The sequence below is a fragment of the Pocillopora damicornis genome, chromosome 1, assembly GCF_964200805.1.
Source record: "Pocillopora damicornis chromosome 1, jaPocDami1.2, whole genome shotgun sequence".
Lineage (NCBI taxonomy): Eukaryota > Metazoa > Cnidaria > Anthozoa > Scleractinia > Pocilloporidae > Pocillopora > Pocillopora damicornis.
The window spans coordinates 15,035,104-15,049,089 of record NC_142670.1 but is presented as its reverse complement, the minus strand read 5'-3'; the positions used below and the strand labels follow the sequence as shown (position 1 = coordinate 15,049,089).

Here is a 13,986-nt window from a genome sequence, read left to right as displayed (position 1 = left end):
TTTCTTTAGTTTCAAGCAGAAAGAAGGCCTCCTTTTCAAATTCATTGAATTTTATGATTTTAAAATAATATGTGTTGTACAATCCTTTCATTTTTCAATTTGTATGGCATCTGTCCCCTCAGATTTCGTGTCTTTAATCTACCAAATTTATCTCTGATGCTCTACTTTAATACATAAACTTCCTTTATTAATGAATGCATTTCAAGGTTCAGTATTACTTGCTAGAGGTAATGTCTTAATTTGTAATCCCAATTTTTTTCTCTTTTTGTGGCTATTAAGTTAATTAAACTGAACTCAATATTGTGAAATGTTTTCATGGTAAAAGCACGGCATAGCATTTGTTAGTCAATAATTGAGCAAGACAAGCTTGGGTGTTAATTTAAAAGCCCAACATGTTTACGATAATAGCCTACGTGAGTGAAGAAGTGTTTTGTTTTCAGTGGAATGAACTAGACTTCCCTTAATCTTGTAGACTGAAGCAGAAGTTGAAGCTAATCTTGACTGCACATTGTTCAAAACAAAGTGATCAGCTTTCATTCATCAATCATAAAAAACATCATTTTACAGAGGAAGTGAGTTTCATCTTATCGCATTAATATAGAACAATCTGATATTTAACATTTAATTAATATCAGGAACAATGCATGGGCTTTTCATTCATACTGTGTGGTTTGTTCTGGGCAATAAATGATAAGAGAGGAGTTTGAAATTTCAGCCATTTATAGTTAAGCACTTCATCATAAAGCTTGTTACCTAGAAATTGTACCTCTGCCAAATTTCACCCTGTGAGTTAGGGTTCCCAGTTGTGGGGGGCATTATCCACCTCGTAATTTTCTTTTTTTTTTTTTTAAATAGTCTCGATTGATCTGCTCATCACTCCAAAAATAATTCCATATTTACTAAACAAAGGCATAAAAATATCAGATATAACAAAATGACATCTCCCTGGCACATTTGACATCGAAGGTAAGGCTGCCACAAAATCAAAACTGATGGAAGTTTCTAGTTTAAATATCACAGGTGTGTATGTTCGTGGAAGTATGATAATTTGGGAAAATATTGATTTAGTGGTCAAACCTCCCTGTGGGACGGAAAAAACTAACTCACTGTTGTGCATGAAAATGATCTTCAGTACTCTATGGCGTGATTCTGAAAGGGGAATCTTGGCGTCTGTTTTCGATTTCGTTTGCTAAAGTGCATAAAATTAACATATTGTACGAAGAAAAAAAACCAATAAACCAAGTGCTTTATTTTAGTAATGCGCGAGAGGCTACTTCTCTCCACCAATTGTATTAGGCTGAATGTTTTCCACTCTGTTGCAAATAAACCAAGCAATTCAACGGCTATTAAGTTTCAAGGTTGAAATATTTATGCCTAAAGTTGTCTTCCCCTGTGCTAGCAATTTTTTGATTGCCTAGGGTTCGGGTAACATGTCGCTTGAGAGATACATAGCTTTTTCTGACGAGATATAAACTTGTTTGGAGAAACTTTGCACTGTATCCTGTCCTTTTTCAATAATATTACCTCCAGCGAGGGAGATTACGCTAAGCAGAATAAAGCTCCAATTTTAAGACCTACAGGAAATTTTCTTTTAAACGGCCGCTTGAAAATAGGGTCAGAGTTGTTGAACAAAAGCGTCTGTTGTTTTCTTTCACAAATGGGAGACACTGTTGGCTGAAAACCAAACATACATCATAATTTCGACCGACAGAGGTTGCAAATATTTGGAGGCAGTCCTTTATCAGCATGGTGGTTAATTTATCCTGTGACTGTCGGCACAACACAATGTTTCAAAGGATTTCTCACTGCGCAGTACTAATGTGTACCAAGCGAAAACATTTCGCTCGATGGACTCAAAAACAATTTACCGCTTTCAAGAGAAGAGAGCGTTCTCTGCCTTTGAGGCAAGATAGCAGACGTCGACAGTTTGGGAGAGATCTTTGCATTTTTTGACTATTTAGCGAGTATTTGATGTCAAGTTCAATTTAAATAACTTGTCCGCGACCACAGGCCAACATCTGTACTTCACAAATCAAATTCCGTTCAATTTTGACGATTTCTCCGTTCTTTGCTGTTAAAACGTTACATGTAAATGTATCAGCGCCTTCTGCGCCAATTTTTTTCAAACATCACAAAGCACTTCGTCCTCAAAACCCCAAAATATTCGGACGAGGCCATGCCGCCCGTTCGCACATTAGATTCATTCCTTTGACAATACAGATAAACAGCTTTGTGCACACCAACAGTGGAAAAGTTTTTCTTAAGGATTATTTATTACAAAAAACGAACCGAATTTCACAGCTTTTTTCACATGCTTGTGCAGTTTCAAAAACGAGGTTTACATGTGAATCATTCAATCGCCAAAAGGCGCAAGTGCTGTCTTTCAAACTTAGTAAAAAATCCGCTACATTTCCGCGATAAATACTTCCCAATGAATGTTTTCTCTCTCCTTTACACCACATTCAACTTTAGAACGGAGATTTCTGAGTCAACTTCCGTCGATTAATTTTAGAAAATAACCTTAGACAGTGATTTTCTAAACCATACTACCATTGAAGAAGGCAACATTCAACCTCTCTGCAATGAAATTGCAACTTGTCTAGTGTTATAAAATTCATACAGTTTATCATGAGTATACCCGTATCATACAGACGTTTCATAAATGTTGTATCGTGCCCCAAAGAACAACACAGTTTTAAAAAATCGTAAATATTTCAACATATAGTATCATATACAAAAAACCTTCAGAAAAATGTTTATGAACGAAAGCTACAATACGGTCAGAAAAAGCTACCTGTCATAACCTCAAATTTTATAAAAATAAATCTGTGGTACCTCATTTCGCTTTCAAATAAAACCACAAAAACAAACCTAGTTACGAAAAAGGGTATCATTTTAACCTTTTTCTGCGAGTTAACATAGTTCTGAAACGCGAATTAACAGCAGTAATGCGTTGTGACATGAAGTCGTTCCGAGGTTGTGCTCTTCGAGGTTGTGCTCCTCGCAATCGAATAGTCTATATTTTATGTGTATTACGTACACTACTAGTTACTCGTCTAGAAAAACTCACTTGTGTCCGTAAAAAAGTTCAGCTTATAAAATCTATTGTCTCCTGTCCGTTCAAACGAAGGCTTCTTTCCCTGTGTCGCCTTGAAGTTTGTATGTGTCTTTGTAGCAGGCATCACTCAGAGCATAGCTACCTTCGTCTCGCTTCCGGAGGCGATAAACCAAAAATGCGATCAGAATAACAGCACATACAGCTCCCACGACGACTGCGGCAATAACTTCAGTAGTTAGAACCCTAAGAACGCTTCCCTCTTTCTCTTTGGTTCGTGCTTCAGCGTTCGGAGTATCTTGCTCGTCCTCGTCGGTATCCTCTTCACTTGGTTCGTCGTCATCCGTATCTGAGACACCGCCATGGACCACGCTTTCATCATTATCGCCATCGGGACGTTCGTCCACAAGTGGGTCCTCCGATGGGTTTTGAGTGCTATCTGCTATCACATTAGTGTTTTCTGTGGTCTGTTCGGTTGTGGTGTCTGGTTGTTTGGTGGACGGTGAAACAACAGTAACATCCACTATAGCATCTATAGGATCACCGCTGCCACTGGCACTTTCATCTGATACAGTGGTAGACCCATCATCGTCCTCGTCGTCGTCCCCTTCGCCGTCAAAGATTTTGACAGTTTTAGTGCTTTCCGATTCCTTCTTCTCCGAGGAATCTGTGTCGCCATCGATGTCAATCGAATCATCGAACTCCGCCATTGTGCGATCGATTGCGAAGGCCACACAAACAACAAAAACACCCAAAAGAAGCAATTTAGGTCTCATGTTCGTCCAAAATATCCTTCACCCTTTTCAATTGCGATTTTCCACGTTGCTCGAGAATTCCTGAGTTTCAAAATTCCGTCAAAACTATAGAAAACAGGCGTAAAATCCACAGAGCTTAAATTCCCAGTCGAAATGCTCACTCAAGCTTTCGCACCCGTAATTCTTTAGGGAATAACCGTCAATCAAATGACGTCATGTCCGGCATATGCTATTTGTGGGTAGGCCAATCATTGGAATCAAAGGAGCTTCCCGACCACTAGCCGCATAATATATGCACGCCTGTTAAGGACAATTGCTTCAAATACCCAATATACGGGGAAAAAATTCGCATTAGGAAATAAACAGACTTTTACCACCTAATCATGGTTTGATATAATATTGAATCGTTGTTGCGTCACGTCACGCCGGGACGCCCCCGATTTCGACACGCTGTCGACTTTGTAATTCGTGTCGGTAAATTCCGGAACAAATCGGAAAATCGAAACGAGATAGGAAGAAGAAATACCTTATTACGTATATTCTGTAAATAACTTTAACAAAACTGAAAATTATATCGTTCTACCCAAATCCATCACACGATATACATCAGTAAGCATTTATTTTAAATTCTTTTTTTTGTTTTTTTTGTTCAGAATTCCTGTAGACCGTGGGCATATTTTTTCCGTTGAGTCGATCTTCCTTTCATTCAATTGAAAGTTTCCTCTCCTTGATATTTTTATTGCTGATTCAACAGTTGAAGATTTGCTTGCAGGTGAATTTTAGATCGGTTTCTATTTAAGTCGCGTTCCATCATCAAACTTGTTGACTTCAAAGGGAAACTCGCATACATGTCAATTACACAGGAAGTACATTGATAAATCTTGTTTTCTTTTCAGTCATCACGCTCTTTCTAAATGTCAACCTTTGAGTTCGGATCATGACTTCTGAAAAAAGAAAGAAAGGCCCGCTCAGGGAGGGATCTAGTTTTTCCGCAATTCTCCTCCCCCTTCTTGACAAAAGCTTATGTTCCAAAAACCTTTTTGTTCTCATGTTTATCACAATGTCATCCGTCTTATATTATTACGATTACACTATTTTCTAAGCCCGCTTCCACCCCTACTTAAGCGCATGATCTTCATTTGTGGTTCAAAGTTCTTTCGTCAGTGGAACTAGATACCACAATTATCGATCTCCCACGGGGTTTAACATAATGGCTCTTTCTATCACGCGACCAATGCGTTATTGTTCCTTACGGCTCAGGCCTGCGTGGGTAACGCGCGTGGGCTTCTCTTTTCTGGTAAGAGGCCTGTGACATGTGTTGAAATGCTATAACGGATGTATGAGAAGTAACCTATCGCGTCAAGAGAGAAATTATTGTTATCTGAGGGTGTTTTTGTTTTGCAGTTTTATTTTTTAGTTTTTCTTCGAAAGGAAAATATGATTCACGCGATATTTCCGACGTCCAAAGGAAGTTCGTGTTACACGTTCCATTCCAGTAGTTTTTTCTTGGCTCATTTCAAAACTTCCAAAAATGATTACAATTACGTAACTTTGCTAAATTTTCTTGCTTGACGACTTTATGCAACGGCGAAAACAAGGTGCTAAAGAATCTTGGACAATTAGAAACGAAATTTCAGTAATCAAATTAAAATTCATACTTAATTTTTAATCCGATTCTCCACTCGTTAAGCACACTAGCAGTGCGCGCCCGGACGCGTGGTTAAATTTTCGTGAAAGGACAGAGGAAGCTGCTGTGGGATTGAAAGCGTGGAAATAAATTATTTTCTGGTTAAATAAAGCTGCCAATGCAATAACGCGTGGTTTTATTCGAGATTTGTGGTGCGCAAATTGTGTATTTAGTTCAGATCTGAGAGAAAATGCTCTCAGTAAAACTACTCAGGTTATCTAAAAATATAATAATGAAATGCCCGGTAGGAACTACATGTATTAAGCCTTCCGTTTACGAAAATTACACAGCTGGACCTCAAAACGTTACAAGTTTCATCATGAACGATATTCGCCCACAAATCGTCTACAGTGGCTCGCGATTAGTGAAATTACCAAATTTTTAAAATACGTTCTCAAAATTTAGTTGTTGAAAATAGATAGGCAAGGGCAAATAACCATGATATGACTGTATTTCATTATCATTATCAACATTAATACAATATCAAGTGAAGAAATGCCACCACAGAATAAAGAGAATTCTACAAAACATCCGGAGATACCGGAATTATTGTAAGCAAACAACAGCAGGTAAAGTATTCTGACGTCAAGACAACAGTTGGCTTCTTCCCGTTAAGATCATTGTGTTTTTACATAATGACAGTGTTTGCAAATAAAAATTTTAGAAAAAAACCCCACGCACGAAAACAGCCGAAAAAATCACAATACATCGCCATACGGCGTCGAACTTAAAAACATGTCAAAGGAAAGAACGTTCTGTCGCTCACCTCATATAATTTTGATGAGGTTTTCAGATGCGTTATTACGAAACTATATTAGGAACTTGAAATAAATAAACTATGAAGAGTGGTTCGTGTCAAGCATCATGCATGCTGACTTAAAATTGTTTTGTCAGTATAAAATGCCAACGAAGTACTTCAGATTGTGAGGCGAGGAAAAAAAACGTTTCATATTCCAAACCTTTACGTTGGCACCAAAGTCACGCTTTTTTGTAAAATTTAGCTTAGAATGCTTCAGTTTTTGCGTCTCAGTCCTCACGTGTCGATCCGAATTTCGTAACCATCAGCATCACAGTTACTCTCAGACTCATTCTTATATCCGGTTAGTGTTTACAGATCTCAAAGATCAACATCTTGCAATTTCCCTTACGCTGAAGGTGACTAATTGTTATTTATGGAGATATGGAGTCACTTGCATGTTCAGATATTTTAATTTGTAGTCTTTGCGGCACAGTTGACCACGCATGTTAAAAGTAGCAACTTGTACGGTCGTACGGTCGTACATCCAAATTTTTTCGGCTTGATGGGTCGCTACTATTTTGTATAATTATGGGGCTACGCTCTGCGAGCTCCGCTATTATATTAATGCCAGACCCTCGGCCAAACTCTCTCCGGCCAACCTCTCCCCGACCCGTCTCAAATATTACCGCGTGCAGAGAGAGGGAACAAAGAGATGCACGTTCTGCAGAACGGTATTTTGACCGCTACACTACTCTTGGTCTTCTTCAGCCGAACGGAAAACTATTGATGATGCATTTTTGACGCCGTTTGTTGGTTTACCTATGTACTATCAGGAGCCCATGAGCTCCGGGTTCTATTAATTAGTCATGTATTCCACCAAGACTATTTTCAGACTCTAACGCGTCTTACAGAGAAAACAAACAACAGTTCATGATGCACAGGACAACCAACCCAAACGATCAAGAGTGAGTTAAAAATATTATCATCCACTCTTCAATTTGCCTTTTCGGTTATTTTTTTCCTTTTAAAACGACGGACATCAGTTTCTTTTCCGCCTTTTTCGTAATGTTTTCATTTTTTCTTGGGTTTGACACCTCACCAGGTCGCAATTATAAATGGCTTTCGATACGGTATAGAAACATCCCCTCCAAGGAAAGTAGTATTTGTACCGGCCTACAGCTCTCCTTTTATGAAAGGCAAACGGTACGTGAACGGTAATTACACTCTCTTTGACCAGATTAAGCACTTTCCTGGGTGTGTTTCAGAAATTTATTTTGTGTGAAATTAGCGAAACGATTTCACTGCAAAAGAAACGGGAAGAAAAATTGTTTAAAGTAATTCAACGTTAGTTGATTTCCGGTTGATTATGATGGTTTCTATAATTAGCCAAAGAATAGTCTCTAATAGGACAGGAATTTTGAGAGGCCAGCGGCACATACTTGGAGAAAATTGACCCAAGTACCCCCCCCCCCCCCCAGAGATTAAGTCCATGTCATCGTCGAATTTTAAGAGTTGATATAAACGATCAACTTTCTATTTCAAAGAGTGTTCCTAATCTTTCCAGCAAACGGCAGCATTCTGTGAATTATAGGTATAGCGGAAAGCGGAAAATGCATGAATACTTCATGAAAAAAAAATATTCTATGTTCATCCTGTCAGAAGATTAAATCTATATTATGAGATTACACTGAACCCGACCCTCAAAAAAAAGCGAGTTAACAATCGTAATTTTTTTTCTCAGTGACCTTAAGATCTAAAGCTGGTTATTATTACGGTCAGGTTACACTTAATCAACCCTTCGAAATGGAAAACACAACGAGATTAACAGGGACGGTGAATGCCGAGCTTGACATTCAGTAATCAATAACGAAGGAATGCACCTGGCGACCACCCTAATCGTCCCAGTTAATGGATGCCCCTCGAAGAAAATGTCTCATATCTTTTTTATTCTGTTGTGAATACAAATGATCGATCTTGTGGGCCAAAAAGGCTTCTTCAACAGTCTCGTTTCCAGATTCCGTACGCCCGTATGGGTGTAAACCGGCATTGCCTATGACATCACGAGAGCATAATCGCAACATCGCGTGCTAATGATAACCTCTCAGCAATATCAAAAATTCCGATCTAATTATTCCTTACCCGTTGAGGTGATTGTGTCGAAACCGCCTTAGATTGTGCGTCTGGAGGTATTTTTCCGCGACGAACAGTCCTTTCGTCGAGAGCTCTTCTAGGAAGGAAATCACGCTTTGTAGGGGATAAATAATGGGAAATTGTTTAGCGATAACGAAACGAGAAAATTTCAACGCGCCGCTGAGTTCCGCCCAATTTCCGTTCAAGCTGTGACAACTGCATTACAAAGCCAAACTCTATTTCCCCGGAGGCACTTGTTTAAATAGCATACCGGCTTTCATTCTTTTGGCTGTTTTTCTGCTGTTAATGAACCGTACCATTGCACAAAATACTTGTCAGCAAATTTTCACATTGAATTAAGTCAGCCACATGCGTGTAGTTAGATGCAAAGGCACAGCGACTCGGGGCGGAGGGAGGGGAGGGAGGGGAGGCAGACCACATATTTTGTTTTCATTTATGAATCAAGTCATTGTTTCGATTTTATTTATTTTGTTTCTGGCCGATTAAACAATATATCTCGGTAACGTACAACAGTTTTAGAGCGTTTGATTTTATCATTTTTAAAAGTCTTTGTATCTCTTGAAACACACTTTATCCTCGTTATGTTTTGGAAATTACACCTCCTCCCAGAGGGTTCTTTTTTTCGCAGGAGGGGTGGTATTGCTTTGTCTTTTTCAAGCCCTGCCCCCACTCCCTTTCCATTAGAGTTTAAAACTCTCCCCTTAACTGACTTTGGTATTGACTCGATTTTCATACCTAGTAATATTATAATTCTGGTTTTTTTTGTTAAAAAATTTGGCCAAAAACGTTTCTGCAAAATTTTATACCAAATTTATCCGTGTGTTTTTATTCTTCTCTCCCAGACAAACCAATATATTTAATCACCTCATTTACATTCATTAGCAATCGTAATTCGTGTATAGATGGCTCGAACACGAAAAATGCCAAACATCTTATGTCACATCCGTATCGAAGCCCTTTCGGAAGATTTTTGAGTAAAACGGTGTTAATCACAAAAAAATGCGACAGTGGGCACCTCTCTTTACATTGTATTGTGATGTTTCAACTTACCACAACTTTAAAAGTTTATCTCCGCAATTTAATAACAGTTCATTCTTCAGTTTCCCTGAAAAAAAATTAAATTGGAAAAAAGGAAAAAAGGGCTCATAAGGAAAACATTGGATCTTTCACCCCACCCATGGAATCAATGATGACAGATTCGTATACACATAAAAAAGCAAATCACTTTATTTTCTCACCACTAATCATAACCTAAAGGTCCAAAACCTATGAAGAACTAAAGGCCTGTGCGACGTATATGCGTAATTGAGCAAGCGTTAGGTCGAGATGGCTTGATATTGGCTAGGTTCTTGTAAGCGGTTTTATAGACCTCGACTTCGTCTCGGTCCATACTGAACACAAAAAGGAACGAGGCTAATATCCATTGTTCAATAAACGATTTGGCTCTAGTAAGAGTCAAGAATTACATGTTTACTTTGAGAGCTGAGGAAGAAAGCCGACTGTGTCTGTAGCATAATTAAGTCACAAAGGTTGTTTATGTTTCCTTTATTTCGACCGTCTTCTGCCACTTTTTTTGTCTCCATCGCCGACAATGTCCAAGAATTACGAACTTTGTAAGTCCATTCCACGCTGCTCCACACAACTAGTAATCTTACGCGTGATCGAAGCGAGCGATCCCGAGAGGGCAAGATGGCCGCTTCATATTGCTAACGAGCGCTGCCAGCGATACAATAATGCAGTTCACCAAAGGTACACGGTCTCTCAATGCTAACTTATAAATTGTGGTCAAGGGCCTCTGACGTTAATTTTTTTGAAAAAGGGAAAAATATATTTTGAACGCTTATGACTTAGAGAATAAATGCGGAATGTTGGATGGCAAAAACAGATATGCTATGTTAAAACCTTCCGGGATGTGCTCAAAATAGGTTGGCTTGCGATTAATGAGAGGAGAGATCTCGACCTCCAGAAATCATGTTTTAAAGCTTTTTATAATACTGAGGCTTGATAAGATTAACTAAAAATAAGAAAACAGGAATGTCACAAGGAACTGCGTTCAAGCAACTCCATTAGATTAACAGTCCCTACCGGAAATCCCACTTTCCAAAATAACGCGTCTCAGACGCGTCGGAGCAATTAAGCAATTTACCATAATTTATTAGAGACTGCAAGGATAATTGGAACTTTTTTTAAGACTTTCACGTATTTTTTTTAAGTAGAGAACAAAGTGATTAGTTAATTTTACGGTGATCCGTTTGTCCCACTTCTACTTTTAATTGTGTTACATAATCCGCTGATTTTCTTTTGAACGTAATATTGTTATTGTTATTTATTTTAAATTGCAAATAATGTAATTTAACAGAGAAGAGTTAACCACTATTATTATTATTATTATTATTATTATAAGTTTTTCTTCTTTTTTGTTTAAAGGAGTTTGAAGTCAATTGCATCGTTGAATGGCGCCTAAATTTATTTTTGGTTTGGCACTTTGCCTTTTTCAGTAAACGTCAAACGGAGGAAGGAAATCCGGGGGACTGGAGGTGGGAGGGAATCGAAAGAGGACTGGGGTAGATATTGAATCATTACGTCTAAATAGAGGAATTGCGTGAAAGATTGCTGAGGGCTAGGGTTAGGGTTAGTCATCTGTCTATAGAATAGAGGAAATGGAGGCCTCTCAAGATTATCTAAATTCAGAGGTCCGAAGATGTAAAAACCTTTTTAAAATGAAGTGCACATGGTCAATATTATTTCAACAAGAACTGGGAAAATTAAAATTTTTTTAAATTTCTGTTTCTGAGTTATTTTTTATATGAAAAAAAAAACGCCAAGTCAGTGTATAGTCTGGTATGTTGCACGCACCAATGACAAAGCCGCATTTGGGCACGTCCTAAATATGTGGAGCTAAATTAAGAATAGAGGTGTATCCGCCTATTCTAAGGTATCTCATAAGGTAAGCAGATATGCACTCATAATCATTTACACATGATGAGTAAATATCTTAGTTTTCAGTGGGTCCGACTGGATTGAATCACAAAAAACAAAATTACAGTCTCTTGCTAAATGTTAATCTGGGTGCTGAAGGAAAAATTGTTGTGCACATCATGAGCGTTTTTACTCAGATGAATAAATATCTTGGCGTGTACAACGTTTCATACAATCCACCATAGTGGTATCCACGCAAGAAAGTGCAAGCTATATATGTCCGTCATTCTTTTTAAATTCAAATTTCGAACAATTACCCTTGTCAGGAGCCCATCATAAGTAATGGGCTCCTGCCCCTGTAGAACTTTACATTGCCCAAGTTCTTTGTTTTATTATTGGTTTTAGAAAGACGGAAGTTGGGGGTTTGAGCGACATCGCAGACGGATACATAAGGATGGGGTCAAGAATAATCTCGTACCAGCAGACGGGCATTTTGTTGCGCATGTTCTATAAATTTAAGTTTGATGTGAGGAACCGCCGGTATGCGCCTGTGTCGGTTTCCCGCTCAAGGATCGCGTAAGAAAAGAAGAAGGAAAACACGTCAGAAAACAACAATGGATCGAGTATTTGAGGCAACTTTTCTTGTCATTTTTCCCTCTGTAACTTAGATGGAAGCAAAAAAGTTTTAAAATTGTTGTGTGGTGTGTGGAAGGAAGTCATTTACAAAAAGCAAAAGATTGTACAAACGACTTCGAGTCATATCTTGTAATTGTTTGGGTGATCAATGTAGATGATGTTATTTATGAAGGATGCAAGAGACCTGTCGAAGAGCACTAATTACTTGGCTGGTATACTTTTATCGTGTCATCGCTATCTCAAGTTATCGTTGATCATTTGAAGTACTCAATTTCCTGTGAGCGTTTTTTAGCGCTCCAACTGAACCGCTATTGCAATGCACTTCAATTTTAGCCAAAAATTAAAGTTTACAGAAGTTTGTTTTGTTTCATAAGCTTTTTTTTTTTAGATGAATCAAAGCCGGCGGGGCCGGTTACCAAAACGAAAAAAGGTCAATGTCGAGTAAAGAAAAGTAAGGCAACGTTAGTACAAGAGATACGGTCGCCTTAGATAAAAGAGCTTGTTAGAAATGGAAGAATAATTGTGGATTTTAGCGGAGTAAGGAAAAGTCTTTTCAATCATTAGTCTCGGAAATATCATCAGATATGATCAGTGATGTGGGGAAATTATGAATTACAACAAGTACTAGTTTGGGCTTTCAGTTGTAATATGAATCGGTAAATAAATCAATTATTTCCCAATAAATATCATATTCATTTATCATTCCAACTGCACAACAAAATCATACACATCCTTTTCAACCTCATTCTCCAACCTATTAAATTCCAAGAGTTATGTGAAAATTCAATGGTCTAAAAAGACTCTTATTACATGCCAAACAACAAAGAAACAGAAGGGCCGATATTTAACAGTGAGGATAAAAAACAACATATTTCCAAAAGCCTTATTTTTCTTGGGAACAGAACTAAATGAGGTCAGATTAAACTAATGTGGAGAGGTTTCTTGATCTCTTTATGAAAATGGATGATTTACATCTATAAGAGAAATGAGACTTCAGTCAAAAGGGGACTTTGACAGTGCATATTCTGCAATAATGGACATTGGCTTCAATGCCTATCTGGGGAAATTCATAGTTTTCTAGCCAGGGGTTTGGCTGTGCCAATTTTAAGGCAAACAAATCATATATCAGTCACTTAGAAATTTTATAACTCTCACTGGAAGCCCAGCACTCTAAAGGAACATGACAATATTTCACCTGATCACTCCTTATATATTTTTTTTCAATAAAATTTGGACAAAACTAAATCAATAACTTTATTGTAATTGCGAATAAGGTATAGATACAAGTTGCTTATAGCATAAGCTAGTTGAGGCAAGTTGCAAGGAGAGGACAAAAGATTGATCATTTATACCAGTAGTAAGCTTCTGGTACTAGGTAATTACATTCTCTTGAATACCAGCTAAGCACATTGAATGTCACACCTATCCATTCTGTCAATAGAGTGGTTTAGCAAGAGGACGGGAACGTCATTTCAGAACGGCTTCTCCGCATGTAGTGAACTAGTTTAAAAGCTATCTAACGGGCCGATCACAGTCAGTTCGGATCAATTCAATCTTGTAAGATCCCCTGCCTATCACCCACGGAGTCCCTCAGGGGGGGCAATTCTCTCACCATTGCTATTTTGCATTTATCTAAACGATCTGCCTCGCGCGCCTCAGGTGTGTGGTCTTGAATTCCAAGGTCTTCCTGTCCTTTTCTTTACCTGATGTAGACACAGCGATTGCAAACCTAGAACAAGACCTACTGCGGGTCGCAGCTTGGTGCTGTGAAAATCAGCTGTTAATAAACCCAGACAAGACCAAGTTTATGCTCATCGCAACTAGGCAGCTGAGGAGGAGGTTTTCCTCTTCTCCTGTGGTGTCTTTTCTGGACAAGTCCTTAGAACCAGTCGCGTCAGCGAAAGATTTAGATTTTACCCTGGACTCTCACCTCACATATGACTGCCATATTTCCACGTTGTGTCCTCCTGTATGGCAAAGCTATGCCAGATCAATCGAGTAAAAAATAGTTTTGATGGGAGAACGCTCGAACAATTAATATCAT

At 38.4% G+C, this 13,986-nt stretch overlaps 1 protein-coding gene across 1 annotated transcript; it reads right to left on the bottom strand.

The window, feature by feature from the left end:
* Positions 1 to 2,254: 2,254 nt before the first annotated feature.
* LOC113684516 (uncharacterized) lies at positions 2,255 to 3,965 on the bottom strand. The gene has a single exon (XM_027201908.2). It carries the CDS (start codon positions 3,829 to 3,831, stop codon positions 3,121 to 3,123), a length of 711 nt encoding a protein of 236 aa, XP_027057709.2. The 5' UTR covers positions 3,832 to 3,965; the 3' UTR covers positions 2,255 to 3,120.
* Positions 3,966 to 13,986: the final 10,021 nt, after the last annotated feature.

Bases quoted from the DNA above. Each gene is read 5' to 3' on its own strand.
- LOC113684516 (XM_027201908.2), bottom strand. From the start codon at position 3,831: ATGAGACCTAAATTGCTTCTTTTGGGTGTTTTTGTTGTTTGTGTGGCC.